The 19433-nt window shown below is 35.0% G+C and overlaps 1 protein-coding gene and 1 long non-coding RNA gene across 3 annotated transcripts; one reads left to right on the top strand and one right to left on the bottom strand.

Moving 5' to 3' along the window:
- The first annotated feature begins 498 nt into the window (after nucleotides 1-498).
- ncaldb (neurocalcin delta b) lies at nucleotides 499-19433 on the top strand. Of its 2 annotated transcripts, none has more exons than XM_048201907.1 (4): nucleotides 499-899; nucleotides 11825-12221; nucleotides 15655-15760; nucleotides 17145-19433. In XM_048201907.1, exons 2-4 carry the CDS (start codon nucleotides 11844-11846, stop codon nucleotides 17237-17239), a joined length of 579 nt encoding a protein of 192 aa, XP_048057864.1. In that variant the 5' UTR covers nucleotides 499-899; nucleotides 11825-11843; the 3' UTR covers nucleotides 17240-19433. The 2 variants fall into 2 exon arrangements, with proteins under 2 accessions (XP_048057864.1, XP_048057865.1); XM_048201908.1 differs by lacking the exon at nucleotides 499-899 and adding an exon at nucleotides 1757-2294.
- LOC125275189 lies at nucleotides 1138-11374 on the bottom strand. Its single transcript, XR_007186395.1, has 3 exons — nucleotides 11322-11374; nucleotides 1671-1761; nucleotides 1138-1272 (listed from the first exon to the last, which is right to left on the bottom strand). It is a non-coding gene; the product is annotated as an uncharacterized LOC125275189 (long non-coding RNA).

The raw sequence follows: 19433 nt of genomic DNA, 5'->3' as shown, positions 1-19433 counted from the left end.
GATTAAAATGGCTTAAAACATACTAAACGATGTTTTATTAAAAATTTTGAAAGTTTTCTGTGACGGATAGGTTTAGGGGTAGGGTTATTGTAGGGTGATAGAATATACAGTTTGTACAGTATAAAAACCATTACGCCTGTTGAATGCCCTCAAATGCACCAACATGTGTGCATGTTTGTGTGTGTGTGTACTGAACAATTTTTCTGTTTTTTTACATTTTCCACCACCAAACATTAAAATTAAACAGACAAAATGTATTAAATTAAATCATAAAAACAGGGTAAGGTTACAAACTTAGCCTAAAATAAGTTACCTCTCAGTAGGAACTAGCTAGTTTGTAAATAAATGTTGTTTTTTAGTTGCAGATAAACTTAACTTTCACACAAAAAAGAAAAGAGAAAACATGTTCAATAACTTCTATTAGAAAAACTGCAGGATTGAATGTTCAAGACATCAAAAAAAAAAAAAAAAAAGTAGAAATAATAATATACAAATATAAACTTGTGTTTCCCTTGTCATATTTTATTTTATTTATATATAACTAAGTTTTAAATGCAATAGCTGTATTTGACATTAAGAAATAATCAAGAAGTGACAAGGAGCAAGAGTCAATGCTGAGTTCCTGTTGCCAGGGCAACGGTGGCTCTCATAGGCTTTTCAGGCAGGTCATGTGACTAGCAGCTTTGACGTCACTGTGGAAGGCAGTTTGGTGCTCTGAACTAAGCTGCGGGTGAGTCTTGTGGAGTTTTTCGTTGGAGCTGCTGGTTGCATCAAAGCTTGTTCCTGATACCTGTGGCTGCATATCACTACTGAGGCCACACAACGCCTCTTCCCTGCAGAGGTCCCCGGGTTATGGCCATCTAAAATCTCACGGCACAGCAACAGAACAACCACCTGAGGTAAGTTCTGTCCTTTTTGTCCATGTTTTGCTGTTTTTCTTTCAGGTGAAGTCTCATTGCAGTTATATGTTGGCCATGCACTGATGCACTGTCAGACAAGAGGATGAGAACATGAAATTGAAAAGAGACAGCTGAGATTTTTCAGTATCCCCTGAGGTTTGGATGACTGGAAGCAAACTGTTGTTTGAAAGCGAACAGGATGCAACAATTTGAACTGTTAGGAAGAGCACATCTCTGTCTGGAGAATGAAGGTCACCTGTATCTTCAGTTTTATTCCATTCTCTCCTTCTTCCACTGAGAAATCTGGAACTGACAGCGTGCTGGAAGGCGACTGACCTGAGTGGATTTCAGATCATTTGGCTTTGGATAAATCCTGGAACATAAGGCTTAGAGGAGTGAACACTGCATGATTTCAAAGGAGGCTACATCTGAGCTACATTTCATGCATTTAGAAGTGCCACGTTGATTCTAGAGTTTTTTGAATATCAGAAATTAGAGAATTAGAGCTTAAATAATGACTATGAACAACATGATGGGTTAAAATTTACATACATGTATAAAGGAAAGTCTAACTGGACACCAAGTTCTTCACAATTTTGAATAACCCTTCAGCTTTTTGCTGGAGTTCACTTCAATAAGCGCGTGATTACGAATTTTAAAAGTACAAATGGTCCATGTCATTAATTCGAGCCTATAAATTGTCATTTAGAAAGTCAGTGGAAACATTTTTAATGCATCTGTTTAAGTCACACCACAGTTATAACAGCTCACCTATTGATTCAAAGTAACATGTGAAAGAGGAAATAAGCCTTTTGATCCAAATGACTTGATTCTCATTATTGAGTGGTTGATCACAAGTACACTGAAAAATAGAGGAATCAGGTAAAGTCATTGGTGAAGTATCACTGGGAACTCAGTTTAAGTGACAAACATGTTCTTAGAACAAAACATCTCAGGTTGCAGGAAGTTGTTGAGACGCTCTTTTTTTTCCCTTTTGTATTGTTGAGGCATGCATGTAGGCTACACGGTGACTTTTTTTTTTTTATCTGACAGGCTGTTCAGAAAGCACACATACTGTTCAGACTGATTTTTGAGCCACACTCTGTCTAAAAAGACAAAAGTGGGCGCTTGGAAAAATGTGACGTCTGTAGGGATGTGGAAACAGAGAAGCACGGCTTTGTGGGAGAGTTTAGTAAAGCCCCAGAGAGCCAAGAGAGAGAGGGAGAAAAATAAAGAGAGATAGAGAAGGAAATTTAGAAAGGGAGAGGGGAGTGTCTGTTTAAGAGCTTCCTGTGAAGAGCTGCCGACATAGAAATGGTATAGAAAGGGAAGAAAGAAAGCTGGTGACAGGTGAAACTGAAATCACATCGTTTACTTAAAGGTGGATCAGAGAAGGTGAAAGTTCTTCCTTGCCACTGTCACCTTTGGCTGTATTTGGCTTGTAAGGCAATTTTGTGTGTGTGTGTGTGTGTGTAAAGCTGCTTGAAATAATATTTATAATGAAATACGCTACATAAATCTATTCAATTCAAACTGGCGTTTTTACAGAGATTGAACCATTCTGGGTTCCTCAAAGAACCATTAAGTGAACAGAAAGAACCATTTTTTTCTTAGTGTGAAGAACATTTTAATAATCCACTTTAAAGAACCTTTTGAGCAACAGAAAGGTTCCATGGATGTTAAAGGTTCTTCGTGGAATTATAAAGAACCTTTATTTTTAGGAGCGTAACAGCAGTGTCCTGTTGTTTAATTTGCTCTAAAACTATTTTAAACAAAAGTTTGCCAATTCTTCTATAACTATTAACTGAGCTCATATTAACTGACTACAGAAAGACGTGTAACTCTGATGATCAGAAAGTTGAAGTATATGCTTTGAAGGCAAACGGTTATGATTTCTAGCATTTTGATCATATAGACTGGTTGTAGAAATTAACATATGTAGGGTATGTTTGGTTTGTTATCAGAGCATTTTGACCAATGCTGTCCTTTAATGTCTTCTGTTTAGATGTGCACTTCATGACAGTGTAAATATAGACTTGGTGGCTAAAGAAGAGTTTCAGCTTCAGTATAATCATGGTAAAAGCATATACTGCGACTTGTCTCACTTATAAAATGCTTCATTAGATCCTGAGAGCTTTTCACTCGACATCTCCAAGAGTCTCAGTGGACTGTGATGCCCAGTGCAATGTGAATGCGGACGGTGTTCATATTGACTCGTGAGGATTGAATGTATTTTTAATGAAGCTGAGGGGATAGTTATTATTGTAATGTAAGCTCAAGTACATAAATTCACAGTGACACCAGCTGAGAATAGTAATGGCATTTTGTAATGAGCCGTGGTGTTGAGCTACAGTGATTTCATGCTTGAGTTCATCTACATTCAATTTGTGAGCATTGAGGCTGTAATGTAAAAGCATTTCCAGTTTGTTGAAGTGTCCTGTCACAATTGCTGTAATTGACCATGATTTAAAACTGCAAATGGTATGAAAAAAATGTTTCCAAAAATAGGAGCTTTACAAATATTTACTTTAAGAGCTGGAATTGTGGAGCACGTCTCACGATGGCGGTTAGTGCCGTTCTCACAGATGGATGGAAGATTTTGTCGAGGTCAAGCAAGGATAGTTTACAAACAGTTAAAACTTTTAGATTGATGGTTGAACGTTTATATTTGAGCTAGACAAAAATGTTTAACGTCAAATGTCTGGGTATTAATATGGATTTGCTGCTTGTTCTGACAGGAAATATGGACCTTTAACGACCTCGGCACTGGTAAAAAAAAAATGTCAACCGAGGGTGTGTGATATTTATAACTACTTTCAAGTACATTCACTGAATTTTTCTCAGACAAGTGAGACATTTATAAGGTCATTTTACTCTATCTTTCAACTGCTTATACTTGCACAACAATTACTGCAATGTATTCCAAATGCCACACTCTTATTTCATAGTGTTTTAAAACCAATTTGCGAAGGCAAAGATCTCAGCAGAGGTCACCATTTTTAACCTGGGCCTGTAAATCCTCATAATACGGTCACAGACTTTCTATATCCATGCAGAATCCCAGCTTATTTTAGAAAGTTATACACATTTAATTGTAAAGGATTCATTTTATATTGCATTTTTTATTTCATAGTTCATATTGGGCGATCCTGAGGTTGCAGATTAATGCAGGCTCCTCAGGGAAGAATGTCTTGATGTCTCAAAACATTTGCGATTTTGACTTAGAAAAATCGATTACCAGTGGATTGCAATATGTATACCTGCTGTGTTTTCTTTATCACCAAGTCCTGGTATAAGATATTTAGTGATCCTTACATAACAGACATGAGTCTATATTTATATCCTACGGCTTCAGATTAGCCCAACAGAACCTTGTGTTAATCCTGTAGGTACAAGGAGAGAGAGATTTGTTAGCTAGTTAGCTGAAGAAAATGAAACGACGAAGTTAAAGGAAAGTGTTTGATGTATTATGTATTCTGTGCAGTCATTGCAAAGACTCCTGCAAGTCATTTTTACATTTAATATCTCCAGAGACCCAATATTAGTATTTATTGACTGCATCGCTCATACATGGTCAGATCTTGTCAGAGAAATGTGATTGAAACTCTTAAACTGCCCCCTAAAACTGATTTCAAGGGCTTTTTTTTATTTAAAAAGAAAATTTGAATGCCCTGGAAATCAGTTACCTTATACATTTAATGTGTCATGTCTTATGTTAAATTCTTAAATTTAATCAATGAATTCAGTTAGAATAACAAGACACTATAGGGTTATAGATACATAAAAAATGTTTTAATATTAATGATTTGAATATAAAGTTTTGAATACAGAAAAATGTTTTGGAAAAAGACTTATTGCGAATGGGTCATTGAATTGTTCACTCAACTGATTCATTCAAAAATATGGATTCATTCAGGAATGAAACACCACTCTGTGATGCTCAGAGATGTACAATTGATTTGTTTTATACAATTTACATTCCGAAATAAAAAGAACAAAAAAATAGACAATATTGACAATATTGTGTCTAAAACGTAAATAACTTAATAGTAACTTTTTCGTTTAATGAACTGTTTTATGAAATAAATATCATGTGCAATTGTGCTGATATTTGAGAAAAACAGCATTCTTGCTTGTGTAATATTACTTTCCCGTACAATATGTAACTATATAAATAATCATAAGAGTTCAGATGCAAAAGCCTCTAAGTGCCATCTGAAACTTTCTTCTAAAAGGAGCATTTTTATCAAGCTTGTATGTTTATATTCAGTTATTTCACTTTAATGGCAATGAAAAGGACCTATTAATTGCCATTAAAGTGAAATTACTGAACCTAAACATACGAGCTTGATAAAAACGCTCATTTTAGAAGAAAATTTCAGACGGCACTTAGAGGCTTTTGCATCTGAAGTCTTCATATCTAACATTTTTAACATTTTTCAGGGCATTTTTATTAATTTTAGTGGCATTTTTGCCTCAGGCCCTCACTAATTCCCGACCCTGTCGTGTAATAGCATTATTTTTAGCTCATAGAGGCCTCATGTGAGTCTTCCGTGAAAAATAATGCATTTGAACCATTATTATCTATTGATTTATTATCTATTTAAATTGAATTAACCAAACACTGCATCAGCATTTTTGGCGTTTTCCAGTAAAAATGCATAAACTCCCTTAAAACAAGATCAAAAGCAAAACTGCTTAATATATTGAGATATTTTGGGCTGACATAAAGACTGTTTAATAAAGTCTTTTTTTATTATTAATTATTTTGTGAATTATTTCCAAAGTTATTCTTAAGTTTACATTTTGAAATCTGTGATATACATCCTAACATGTGGAAACACTGGTGAAAACTGGGCTAAATGGTTATAAATTAGACAAATTGAAACTGATGTGGCATAAATTTAAAGTATGGCACAGATGTAAAGTGCAGATTGAGGTATACAGTTTTCAGCAGTGAGCCACAGAAACCAACAGTCTTGCTAATGTTGGCATACAATTAATAGCTATATGTGATGATGTCCGTGACTAAACATTAATAACTCATCTTGAAACATAATCATAACAAGCACGCTAATGCTCACTTGATTTTTCCCCTTGATTTTAATTTTGGCATACACTGAACCTAGCCATGTAAATGCAGCACTGTAGATGACTGCTGATATGTGAAGGAAATTTCCACATTGACTAATGTCACTAGATGTACCCATGATAACTCATAAACAGAAATGCTGTACTTTCTTCAACAGTCAACACAGTAATGTATTTTGGTGAGCTTGGGGAAGAACGAGGAAACTATGAGAGCATTTGATGAGTTCATTTCATAGACCCCTCACAAAGATGAATGCAGTGCTGGCATTTTCCACAGTCATACTTGAGTTTCGGAGCTTGAGGTTTTATTTGGCCTCTGTGGTTTTGAGGGGTGGAGGGCAGATATCATCTTTTGTATCATACAACACACACCTTCCTGTGTCTTGTTCTATCATTTAATGGCCAGCTCATGTGATAATGTTCATTTCTTCACTTGAAGAAATCACTTTGATGGCTCATGCTTTTGTAAGGCTGTCAACACAATTCACGTGTCACAAATCATTAGTTTGGTTTAAAAGTCAAGCTGGATGTTCTATGTGTTGTCTGCTCAGTGTTATAAACCTCACTGCATCAAAGATGAGAAGGAAAATATTTGAATTAAATGTTGACCTCTGATTGATTGGTTGGTTGATTGATTGATTGATTGATTGATTGATTGATTGATTGATTGATTGATTGATTGATTGATTGATTGATTGATTGATTGATTGATTGATTGGGGGGAAAAACACTCTAAAAAAATTCTGGGTTAAAAACAACCCAAGTTGGGTTGAAAATGGACAAACCCAGCGGTTGGGTTAAATGTTTGCCCAACATACTGGCCAGTTTTATTTAACCCAACTATTGTTTGAAAAAAAAAATAAATAAAATACTATATGGCTTAATTACTGGCTTAAAATGACCCAAAATATGTTGGAAATTAAAAATCAGACATAATTACTAGAGGCAACAATAATAATCAATAGGTGAACATTTATAAATAAGCAATTTAATAAATGTTTAATTATTATTCAATAAATGTATTAATAAATGTTCATTTATTAAACGTATTAATAAATGTTAATTTCCAACATACTTTGGGTTCATTTTAAACAAGCAATACAATAATTTGTAAACAATAGTTGGGTTAAATAAAACTACCCAGCAGGTTGGGCAAACATTTAACCCAACCGCTGGGTTAAAACAACCCAATTGCTGGGTTTGTCCATTTTCAACCCAACTTGAGTTAATAAATAAATAAAAGTGTCTTGTCCAGTAAAATATCTAAATATCTTTAAATGTATTTATTGAAAATTTTGGGGTAAAAAATTTTAGGGTTTTGGGGTATATATGTGAAATAAGCTTTTACTTTTATTTATACACTATTACAGTATTTATTTATATTTTTTCAGTTTTAGTCACTTTGTTTTTATAATTTTTATTAGGTTTTTTTTTATTTATTTTTTTAACATTTCTACTTTACTTGTAATGTATTTTTATTTGTTTTAGTTTGTCATTTTAGGACTTCAGTTGAAATTTATTTCAGTTAATTGCCCAAACAACATTTCTTTTTTTAAGTTTTTCATCTGTTTTTTATATTTTCTTTAATTTGATTAGCAACAATAATTTTTGATAGTTTTAGTACACAGTAGATCAAAATTTTGTGAGATTTACACTTTTTACTTTTTCACTATATATATATATATATATATATATATATATATATATATATATATATATATATATATATGTTATATATATGTGTGTGTGTGTGTGTATATACATCACTCAGGAACACATCACACCCAAAAAAAAAAAAAAAAAAAAAAAAAAATATATATATATATATATATATATATATATATATATATATATATATATATATTGTGGGTGTGATGTGTTCCTGAGTGATGTGCACCTGTCCTCAGCTCACTGAAGGGACATCAGTGTCTTGTGTCCACCTGTAGTGGCATCACATGGCCAAGCTGTCTGTGGACCTGCGTTATGTAAGCGTGATGTCACCGGGGTGCTATTGGAGGCTCTAAGAGTCTTAGGGTTAATTTGAAACAGCTCTTTGAGCTGTTGACCCTGGAAATAGATTCCAAGAACATCAGTGATCCCGCGAGCCAGCAGCTCTGCTTTATAAATACGGGCTAAGCTCAGGTGAAGTACAAGAACATCAAGAGGGTCAAGAACATGGCTTGTCCTGAGGAGGGATCAGAAGTGATGTCATGATGATTGAAAAGTCAGAGAGATACCAGACAATAACAGACATGTCTCTGAGTGACTGGAACAAACCCCTAACACCAAACATTGGAACTGAACGTTAACCTTAGCATTGTGGTGACTAACTATCTATCTATCTATCTATCTTACTTAAAAATAATGTTCTATGTTTTGGAGAATAGATCATGAAATAAGTTTTATCGCTTCAGAAAATGTAGTTTACTTATAGTCTTCCATTTTTCCAAAAGAAACATACTATCGTTTGATTTATCCATAAATATCGTTGTTGAATAATGGCACATTTTTGATTGTTGCTTCAAATGCGACCATATTTTATGCTTCACTAACAGTAAGACTAGACTGTCTGTTGCCATGACAACGGGTGGAACGTAATACAAATGCCACATATCCATTAAGCAATCAAACTCTGATTGATCACAATGCTTTTATCCATGTGCTCCATCCACACAAGCAGCATGAAAGTCTGCTGTGGACAAATTGGTGCTTTTGGTGGACTGGATGGGTGGAGGTAGTGTGTGTAAGTGGTTGAAGGCTTTGGTTTGTAGAGAGAGGTGAGAATGGAGCTTTCGGTTTGGTCAGGCCTTTGAAGATCATGGGAGAATACACAATGTGTTCAGAGAGCAGTTATAGATCTTAATAAATGGTCTGATTGTGCAGCCATGTGTAAGCAGACAAAAAAAAGTTTAGATGGTGATCACAGAGATCAATCCATGGCCACATAATTCAAAATTCAAAACTGTATTAAAATATACACTACCGTTCAAAGGTTTGGGGTTTGTAAGTTTTTTTAACATTTTTGAGTGCTCACTACTGCTGCGTTTGAAATATTATTACAATTTAAAATGTAAATTTTCTATTTTTATATATTTTAAAGTGATTTTTTTTTCTGTGACGGCAAAGCTGAATGTTCAGCATCATTACTTCAATCTTCAGTGTCACATGATCCTTCAGAAACCATTTTAGTATGCTGATTTGCTGCTCAAGAAATATTCATTTCTATTATCAGTGTTGAAAACAGATGTGCTGCTTAATATTTTTGTGGAAACTGTGATACATTTTTTCTTATTCAGGATTCTTTGATAAATAGAAAGAACTTATTTATTATTAAATCTTTTGTAACATTATAAATGTCTTTACTGTGACTTTTGATCAATTCAGTACTTCTTTTCTGAATAAAAGCATTAATTTCTTTAAAAAAAAATGTTATTGACACCACATATTTGAACAGTAGTGTATAATCATATAAGGGGAATTTTTTTTGACGTATGATTTATCTTTAAACTAGTTGCTTGACATTCATTTGACTGATTAATTTCAACTTCAAAGATGTTTCACCATTTATGACTAACAGTTTCCCACAAACACATACTGTAAACGTGAGAGAAACGGATAAATATAAACTAAAGTTCAAAGATTATATATATATATATATATATATATATATATATATATATATATGTAATGATATTTCTCTCACTTTTCCCCACATCATTTTGTTAAATAAAAAAACACACTATATATAGCGTCGGGCTGGACAGTCACATGCGCTTCTTGAGGAGCAGTGAACGACAAACTGATGGACTGCTTCCTGTTTACAAGAGGAGTTTCAGTTTCTCCATCTCACAATCTCCCCAGTGTTATTTTTTGTCCCCCATCACTCTCCATCCACTCTCAGAATAAAGAGACATTGAACATGCCATTTGTGTCCCTCACATAAATATGCATATATATAAAAAATGACTTTTATTTTGAGCACTTAATGCATAGTTAAAAAAGACATTACTTGTGCAGCTTCTTTTTGCTGTATTAAAATGAACCAGGAAAAAGCACTGATTTCATAGAATTACCCTATATGTGCTCTCGTGATCATGTGTGTAGGACTGCAGGCACGTGGATTTTTATAAGAGATTTGCATCAGGAAATGATTTTGGTGCAGCTGCACACACACATAGACACACACTGCAGCAGGTGAAAGCAGCACTGCGGTCAACCAGTGGAAAGTTCAGTTGACAGATGGGAAAAGGAAGAGAAATTTTAGATATGTGGCATATATGTGTGCTTTGCATACATACTAGTACAATAACAATAAGGGGTTCGTCCCGTCAGTGTTTAGACAATGTTACGTTGCTGTTTTCTGCTGTGTATTTTTATTGCAGAGCTCATGAGACTAAACTGAGAATGTTATATTTCTCTCTCTCTAATGAGAAAATTGTTGAGCTATAAAATGTATGTGGATAGAAAGTCAGAAAAAAATGATAAGAAATGTTTGAGTACATATTGAGGTCTCTGACTTTTGCATTCTTTGGTATCTTGGCAAATCTGAGCACATGCAGCAAAGATTGCTGAGATCTCTTCACATGAGCTTACTGGGGTTTTTTCTCATACTACTTTTTTCTCATACTAAAAGTATACTTTAAAATCTGTACTTAAAGGTCTACTTAATTGTATTTAAAGAGAGTTCACTTTCATGTGTTTCACTATTTTTTTTTGTACTTTGTAACAATGTCAAATTAAAAGTTTTACTTTAAAGTGCATTGTAAATCTTTTTTTTAATAATCGTTTGTCGTGCTTTATAAAAGGAAACTTATTTTGATGTGTTGACTAACATATTCAAGCACATGTAAAGAACTTGATTATAATTTTAACTGTAATGTGTTACTTGATGTTACATTTAAAATATTATTTCTAAATGTAACATCAAGTAAAACATTACAGTTAAAATTATAATCAAATTCTTTTACATATTTTACATTTTAAATGTAATGAACTGCAACTTTTTACATATAAACATGTACTTCAGTCCTAATAAACAGTGTCAAAAAAGCACTCTAAAGTTTAGCTTATTACAACGATAAAGCATTTTTGGTAACACTTTATTTTACTCTGTCCTTATATTACATGTTACATGTAGTTAATGTAGTAATAACTATAAATTATGCATAATTACATGCAGCTAACCCTAAACCAAATCCAATCCTAACCCTATAATAAGTACATGTAGTTAATTATTATTGCTCAGTACTTAAATGTATAATTACAGTGTAACACAGACACCTTAAAGGGATAGTTCACCCAAAAATGAAAATTTGATGTTTATCTGCTTACCCCCAGGGCATCCAAGATGTAGGTGACTTTGTTTCTTCAGTAGAACACAAATGATGATTTTTAACTCCAACCGCTGCCGTCTGTCAGCCGTATAATGCGTGTCAATGGGAGCTCCATCTATAAGAGTAAAAAAAAACATGCACAGACAAATCCAAATTAAACCCTGCGGCTTGTGACGACACATTGATGTCCTAAGACACAAAACGATCGGTTTGTGCAAGTTAAAAATCATCATTTGTGTTCTACTGAAGAAACAAAGTCACCTACATTTTGGATGCCCTGGGGGTAAGCAGATAAACATCACATTTTCATTTTTGGGTGAACTATCCTTTTAAAATAAAGTGCAACCACATTTAATTATAATTAACATGTAGTTAGGTATATGATAAATTACACTTCTTTTCACAAAGGTCATATTAGCTAAGGTTGAGATAAGCGTTTAAGAGTTATTTAATGTGAGACATTTAATAACAGTTTTTCTATTTTTTCTTCTTCATCTCTAGTTGAAACCAGACCATCGACATGGGAAAGCAGAACAGCAAACTCCGTCCCGAAGTGATACAGGACCTGCTGGAAAACACAGACTTCACTGAGCATGAGATCCAGGAGTGGTACAAGGGTTTCCTGCGGGACTGCCCCAGCGGTGCACTCAGCATGGAAGAATTTAAGAAGATCTACGGCAACTTTTTCCCCTATGGAGACGCGTCAAAGTTTGCAGAGCACGTCTTCAGAACCTTCGACGCCAATGGAGATGGAACAATAGATTTCAGAGAGTTTATCATTGCCCTGAGCGTTACGTCACGCGGCCGTTTGGATCAGAAGCTAAAGTGGGCCTTCAGTATGTACGATCTGGATGGCAATGGATACATAAGCAAGGCGGAAATGCTCGAGATTGTACAGGTGTGTGAGTTTATTGTCTTCTGACAAAGTGAGAAATCCCATTTCATCCATGTTAAGGTACTTTCTTGCTGAAAAACAAACAAACAGCTAAAACTAGGGATGTCCCGATCACGTTTTTTTGCCCTCGAGTCCGAGTCCGAGTCCGAGTCATTTGATTTTGAGTATCTACCGATACCGAGTCCCGATCCGATACTTCTATAATACATAAAAAAGAATAAAGAAGAGCGAAAAAACAGATCCAGGAACAGTGCTTTTCAGGTTTTTCAGCTATCTTACAGTAGTTTTCACGTACAGAAAATGGATAAAGTAATCAAATATAAAATATCACTGCATATTATCTTTACTGTATAAAATAAATAAAGATTAATCATTATTGAAGTTACAAAAACTATTCAGTCAAGAGCAGTGAGTGATTTCTTTGTTATTTGTTGTTTGATTTAACATTAAAAACAGGCAGCAGGAATAGTTTTTTTTCCCTATAAGACATGCACGATCCAGTACATATACTGTTACACATGCGCCTTTCTTTCTCGACTAATATACGTTCACTTAAGACATAACCGATAATGTTTGCTAGGATACTCGCTAAGACGGGCATGTTGACATAATTTTTGTATGAATTTGTCCGCTGAAGTGCAAGACTTGAAAGAGAACTCAGTATTTGCGCGCTGACTGAAATAAGCGTGTGCGCGCTTCGGATGAGCGCACACAAATCTTCTCACAGCGCGCGAGCTCTCTTTCGCGTCTTGTTCTTGAAGGTTTAAATCAGCAAGGCTTAAATTAGTTAGTTTAAACACAGATAGCAACGTGTGCTGTTCAGGTCTCACCTGCGCTCGCGCGCTATCAACACCGGGGTGATGACGGCGACTGGACATTGAGCATACGCCACTCGCATTGAACAGTTTACAAAGAGTGACTGTTTTGTCCACGCTTTCTGATTATCGTTGTTGTAACGTTTTGCGCATCCATCGACTAAAACATACATTATCTGAACTCTGTCTGTCTGTTTTCCACGTTGCTATTTTAAACAAACCATATTAACCAATAGATGCGTCGTCGTTCGAGATGGACCGCGGTGCAAGTGCGTACCGAACCGTAAGTGGAGAACCGTTGCACCCCTAATACATATCCGAGTCCTGATCGGGAGGTAACGTCCGATTCCGATCGAGTCTGAAACCACGTGATCGGGCCCGATTTCCGATCACGTGATCGGATCTGGACATCCCTAGCTAAAACCATCCTAATCTGGTTGGCTGGTCTTACAGCCTGGTTATAGCTGGTTTAGCAGGTTGGTTTTAGATGGGTTTTGGTGACTTTTTTCCAGCTGGTCTTACCTGTTCAGACTGGGAGAGCAGCTTGACCAGATTAAACCAGCTACATCCATCTTAAACCAGCTAAGATCAGCCAACCAGCTTAGTTTTTTTCCAGCAAGGATACAAAAAAGAATTATTTTCAAATAAAATGTATCATTTGTGGAGAAATGAGTGACTGTCAGCAATACAACGACAGTAGAAATGATTAGTAGCGACCTTTTAGCGTTTGCCTGAGTTTTTGTCCAAACCATCCAGAGCCAAGTTGATTGTAGCTCCGCCCACAATCAAATCTGATTGTTTTAACATTCAGCTCTCTGATTGGTTCAAAGTTTTACACTTTATGCCTGGTTAGTACAAAGTTACAGAGACTGTATCTTTTGAACATATACATTGTGCTGGTTTCAATTAATTAGCTGTCAATTTAGCCTCTGTTTTATCACAGAAATAGTACCTATATTCAGGGGCGTAGTTTGCGGGGGGATGGGGGGAGGTAACCCCCCAATATTCAAATCCATCAGTTACAACCCCCCCAATATTTCAACATGAAAATCACAGTAGATCTATACTAACATATGTATAATTCATTTATTTTGTAACAATAATATTGTTTCTAATCGAATATGAGTTTGTCATAATAAATTAGTCAAAAAAGTACCCCCCTTCCATTGAACCGATTGGTAACGCCCAACCAATGCGCATCGCACTTTTACCAAAACAACGCGAGTGGTGCTCTACTATTTGAATAGAGAGCACGGGTAGCACCAAAAAATTAAGAGAACCGCTGCCCAGCCGACTATATTAAACTTCTGTTCAAAGAGGGACGTTAAAAAGAATAAAGCATGTACTGAGAAGGAGGTATGAAAACATTGTAATAGCTAAGTAAGTACACTCCACATATATTTTAGCTAGCTAATCGGTTCCATTGCAATTTAGCCACAACTATCAGTGTAACTGTAACCAGTTACCAAAACAGCCGTCTGTTTTGAACGAATTGGCTTGAATGAACGATTTAAGTAGCTCACTCATTAAAACGTCGAATCGCTGCCACCTACTGGCGGTTTCAATATTTAACAATTTCTTTCTTTTTAGAATCACTCTGTTATGTTAGAATTTGATGAATGCTTATAGATAAATTCCATAGAGTTATGATAGATAGATAGATAGATAGATAGATAGATAGATAGATAGATAGATAGATAGATAGATAGATAGATAGATAGATAGAGAAGAAATAAATTATCCAATAACGCTACACATAAAACAGATTTTTTTTTTTTTTTTTTTTTAATTAAAAAAAAATAATAACAGGCAGCATACCAACGCTCAACCCCCCCAATGTTGAAACCAAATCTACGCCCTTGCCTATATTATAAGAAGATTCCACAAACCACCTAAAATTACACATTATCAATTAACCATTGTGTACAAAAACACATTTCCTTTTTTCTTAATATTTACAGAAAATATATGTTCTAACCTTATAGTGTATGTTAATATATTTCAGGTATTCCCATTCAGTGAATAAACATGGCAAATCAATAATATCGAACTGCCTCCAGGTAGTGCCTTATTGCCAGAAAAAGTAGCAATATTGATTTGTGCATGATGTTTTGCTCAGATAAGGAGAGTTGAGTGCAGCAGGCAATTATATTTTGCTCGTATTTAGGTAAATTTCACGCCATTGTAGCAGTCGGTGAGATGTGTCAACTTCCTAAGTGCACTCCCTGAATCTGACAGCTGAGTGCACGCAAATGGCTGTAATTTCCTTTTCGATTCATTCAATTATCTGAGAAAAGCAGTCGCTATGGTTACTTTGAAATAGTTATGAAGTGATGGCTCCAATTCCAAATCATACCCAGAGTTCTCTAATTTTCTCTAATAAGATTTACAAAAGGCGGATTTTAGTGCCTGCTTCGACCAAAACAGCATCATATGTGCACTTCTAAACCAAAAGCTAGCAAATCCTAACACAGCATTGCACGTATCTTTCCCTGATAAGACAATATCATAATGCATTGCAATGGGTTCAGAATCTTACTATAGATATGCTTGTTAGAGATCTGTGTCCTTAGCAACATGCTAACACCAAACTCTACTGAAATCATTTGTGTCTTCTTCAGGCCATCTATAAGATGGTATCTGCAGTGATGAAGATGCCAGAGGATGAGTCCACACCTGAGAAACGCACAGAGAAGATCTTTCGCCAGATGGACACAAATCGTGATGGTGAGCTTTCTATCCCCTTTTAAAAGAAAAAGAAGCGCCTAATTATATTGAATGTGCACTTGTTGAGTACTTCAAATCTTAAAAGTATATTTTTAAAAAAATGTACTTCCAGATAATATAAGCCTAATATTAATGAAATAAAAGGCAATATACTGTAAGTGTACTTAAAGGGTTAGTTCACCCAAAAATAAAATAACCATCATTCATCTTCGGAACACAAATTAAGTTATTTCTGATGAAATCCGAGGCGAGAGGTATATGACTCGTCCATAGAAAGCAATTTAACCACTGCTTTTAAGGTCCGGAAAGGTCCAGAGTAAAATTTTTACTGTAAAGTATATTTTAAATAATTGTTTTAATAATATTTTGTCAAAATTTAACATGATTTTTTTGTTGTGACTGAATGATTAATTAGCTACTTAAAGGATTAGTTCACTTTCAAATTAAAATTTCCTGATAATTTACTCACCCCCATGTCATCCAAGATGTTCATGTCTTTCTTTCTTCAGTCGAAAAGAAATTATGATGAAAACATTCCAGGATTATTCTCCATATAGTGGACTTCAATGGAGCCCAAACGGTTGAAGGTCAAAATTATAGTTTACAGTGATCCCAGATGAAAAATAAGGGTCTTATCTAGAGAAACCATTGCTCATTTTCTAAAAAAAAATAAATTAAAATTTTATACGTTTTAACCATAAATGCTCATCTTGAACTAGCTCTCTTCTTCCTCTCTATTTGAATTCTGGCAGTGTAGACACTGCTCAGTGTATTACTGCCCTCCACAGGTCAAAGTTTTAACTAAATTGTCATATACAATATGCTAGTGCAAGTATATAACAATTAGTTCAAACTTTGACCTGTGGAGGGCAGTAATACACTTAGCAATGTCTATACTGCCGGAATTCTAATAGAGAAGAAGAAGAGAGCTAGTTCAAGATGAGCATTTATTGTTAAAACGTATATATATATATATATATATATATATATATTATTATTATTATTTTTTTTTTTTAGAAAATGAGCAATGGTTTCTCTAGATAAGACCCTTATTCCTCGTCTGGGATCGTGTAGAACGCTTTGAAGCTGCAATGAAACTGTTATTTTGACCTTCAACCGTTTGGGCTCCATTGAAGTCCACTATATGGAGAAAAATCCTGGAATGTTTTCCTCAAAAACCTTAATTTCTTTTCGACTGAAGAAAGAAAGACATAAACATCTTGGATGACATGGGGGTGAGTAAATTATCAGGAAATTTTCAATTGAAGGTGAAGAAAAGATGTACTTACATATGTTTTTGAATGGCTAACTGACCAATGCTAACCAGGCAAACGCTGACTCTTTGCTGGTTATTTTTAACCTTTGACCCTTTGTTCTCCCTCAGGCAAGCTGTCACTCGAAGAGTTTGTAGAGGGAGCAAAGAGCGACCCATCCATTGTGCGACTGTTGCAGTGCGATCCCAGCAGTGCCGGGCAGTGAATCAGCAGCGTCTCGCTTCTGTCATAACCTCTCATAAGTCTTTCTGTTCAGTCAGAGCCTGGACTCCAAAACTACACCCCTATCTGAGTGTCTGTGAGTTTCCCACCGAACACCAGGCATGGAAACCATTTCGGACGCCCATTTCGGCAACCATTTTTTCCCCACAGACACACATCAGGTTACGTTCAGAAACTGATATACAGAAGTCATGCACACTAAGCTTGTGTGCATGCATCTCTCTGTACTTTGACTTCCTCACATAAGACTTTTACACATTAACACAATGCAAGTGACAGTACTTTTGGTACTGAAATAAACCCCTTCAAAATGGGCTTTAAAAATTAACAGAGGTTCTCTGAAAGGGTGCTGAAGCGAACTTTTCTAAGCATGCAAAATGCATGGGATAATATGACACTTTGTCAAAAATCAGACTGCATATGCTTTCTAAACACCAAACTATAGTATATTTAATAATTATTTTTAAGAATTTACTAAATTAAATCATTTTACACATACAATAACAATTGTCATTCTTCGTGTTCCTAGTATTTCAATTCCATTCAGCACATACATCTATTTAAGAGAGGTACTCGGGCGACATATCAAAGTTTTTTTTACTTGAAGTTTTTTTTTTTTCCAACATTTATTGCATTATGATGTCAGAGCCTGTGATAGAAAATCTTAAAGAAATGCTTGGGATAAAATTTTGTCATGATGGTGCTCCTTTTATAAAGCACCAAATATAATGTTTAAAAATAATAATTCTTTACAAAATATTTTTAAATCATTATTGCTGCATAGGACTGAAAATAACCATATAGTTAGAAAATGTCATTTAAGGACAGGGACGACAATAATATTGATCTTGCTGCTTCAAATGAGAGGAAACATGAGAAAGTATTAGACAAAGAAATTGTAGATTTAATTATGGTTTAACTTGGTGGGTGATAAAAATGTTTCGCACCACAAAAAAAAAAAAAAATGCTTTTCATTATTGAAATGACATTTTCTTCTGTTTCAAATAATCATTTGTACAGTGAAAGCATATCTTATGTTGCATTGTGACAATGAGCAGCGAAAACCACACATTATTATGCACATAAACAACAGACCATGAAGTCCTGCAGCATTTACAGCCAGACACCAGCCAACAGATTCACAGTCTTCACAGATTTCTAGCACCCTTCCTGCTCTATCCAGACCTTGATTCAGTCAATGTTCTGCCCACACCTTCAAAAAATACTACATATTACCATGAGCAACATGCTAAAGCGAATTCGAATTTGACTGAATCTTGGCCTTAGTATTCTTTTCGGGTCTTTTATTTTTATATCCTGGATAAAACAAAAGCTCAAATCATTTTGCACATACTGCATGTGGGTCAAACTGAATGTATTCTCTGCATTTTCTGGGACGTTCTGTACATTTTAGGATGAATATGTGCGTATGTGGTATGTATGTGGTGCTTTTTGAGTACTCGTGTGTTTATCCAGTGTTTGTCTATGCATACATTTCAGTCAGCACTTGTGAGCGTTCTGTCAGTGACAGGACTATGGAGAGACAATTGGAGCGTATAGGAAAGAATATTAATGTGTATGAATATGTCTGCACATCCTCAGGGTTTGAAGTGGCTGTGTTTTAAAATGCAAGGGACTGTGTAAATGGATGACATGTGCTTTTTGTGTGATGCAAATCCATAGTACATTTATAAATACACAAACACTCGCTCACAAGCAAACCACATCTTATTTGAGGCCACATGTGAGATGGATAGCCATCAGAAACTCTTTGCTGTGAAGTCAATGTTGTAATGATCAAATGTTTTTCAGCCACATGCTGATTAGAACAATCGTGAAGGAGCTTGGATTTAAAACCAATAACAAAAGAAAACAAATGAGTTTTTATTTTTTCCTTGTTTGTAGAATCTCCTTCATAGAAAAACGATTTAGCATCTGGCATTCTAAACCGCACAAGACAGCAACATGTGGTCAAGTGCCAAACACATAAATATATATGGCAAAACAAACAGTGTTCTATCACTTTATGCTGTACAACTGTTACCTGTCAAACTAAATGTTTGTCATTATCATTTTGTAGATTTTATATGGTAACCTGTACATTGTATGAGTGTAGATATTATAAACGCAGGCATCTGTTTTGGTTATATCATAAATAAAAATCTTAAAGAAAGAAA

The sequence above is a fragment of the Megalobrama amblycephala genome, linkage group LG9 (genome assembly GCF_018812025.1).
Source record: "Megalobrama amblycephala isolate DHTTF-2021 linkage group LG9, ASM1881202v1, whole genome shotgun sequence".
Lineage (NCBI taxonomy): Eukaryota > Metazoa > Chordata > Actinopteri > Cypriniformes > Xenocyprididae > Megalobrama > Megalobrama amblycephala.
The sequence above is the reverse complement of the archived record's forward strand: the minus strand, read 5'-3'. Positions and strand labels throughout refer to the sequence as shown.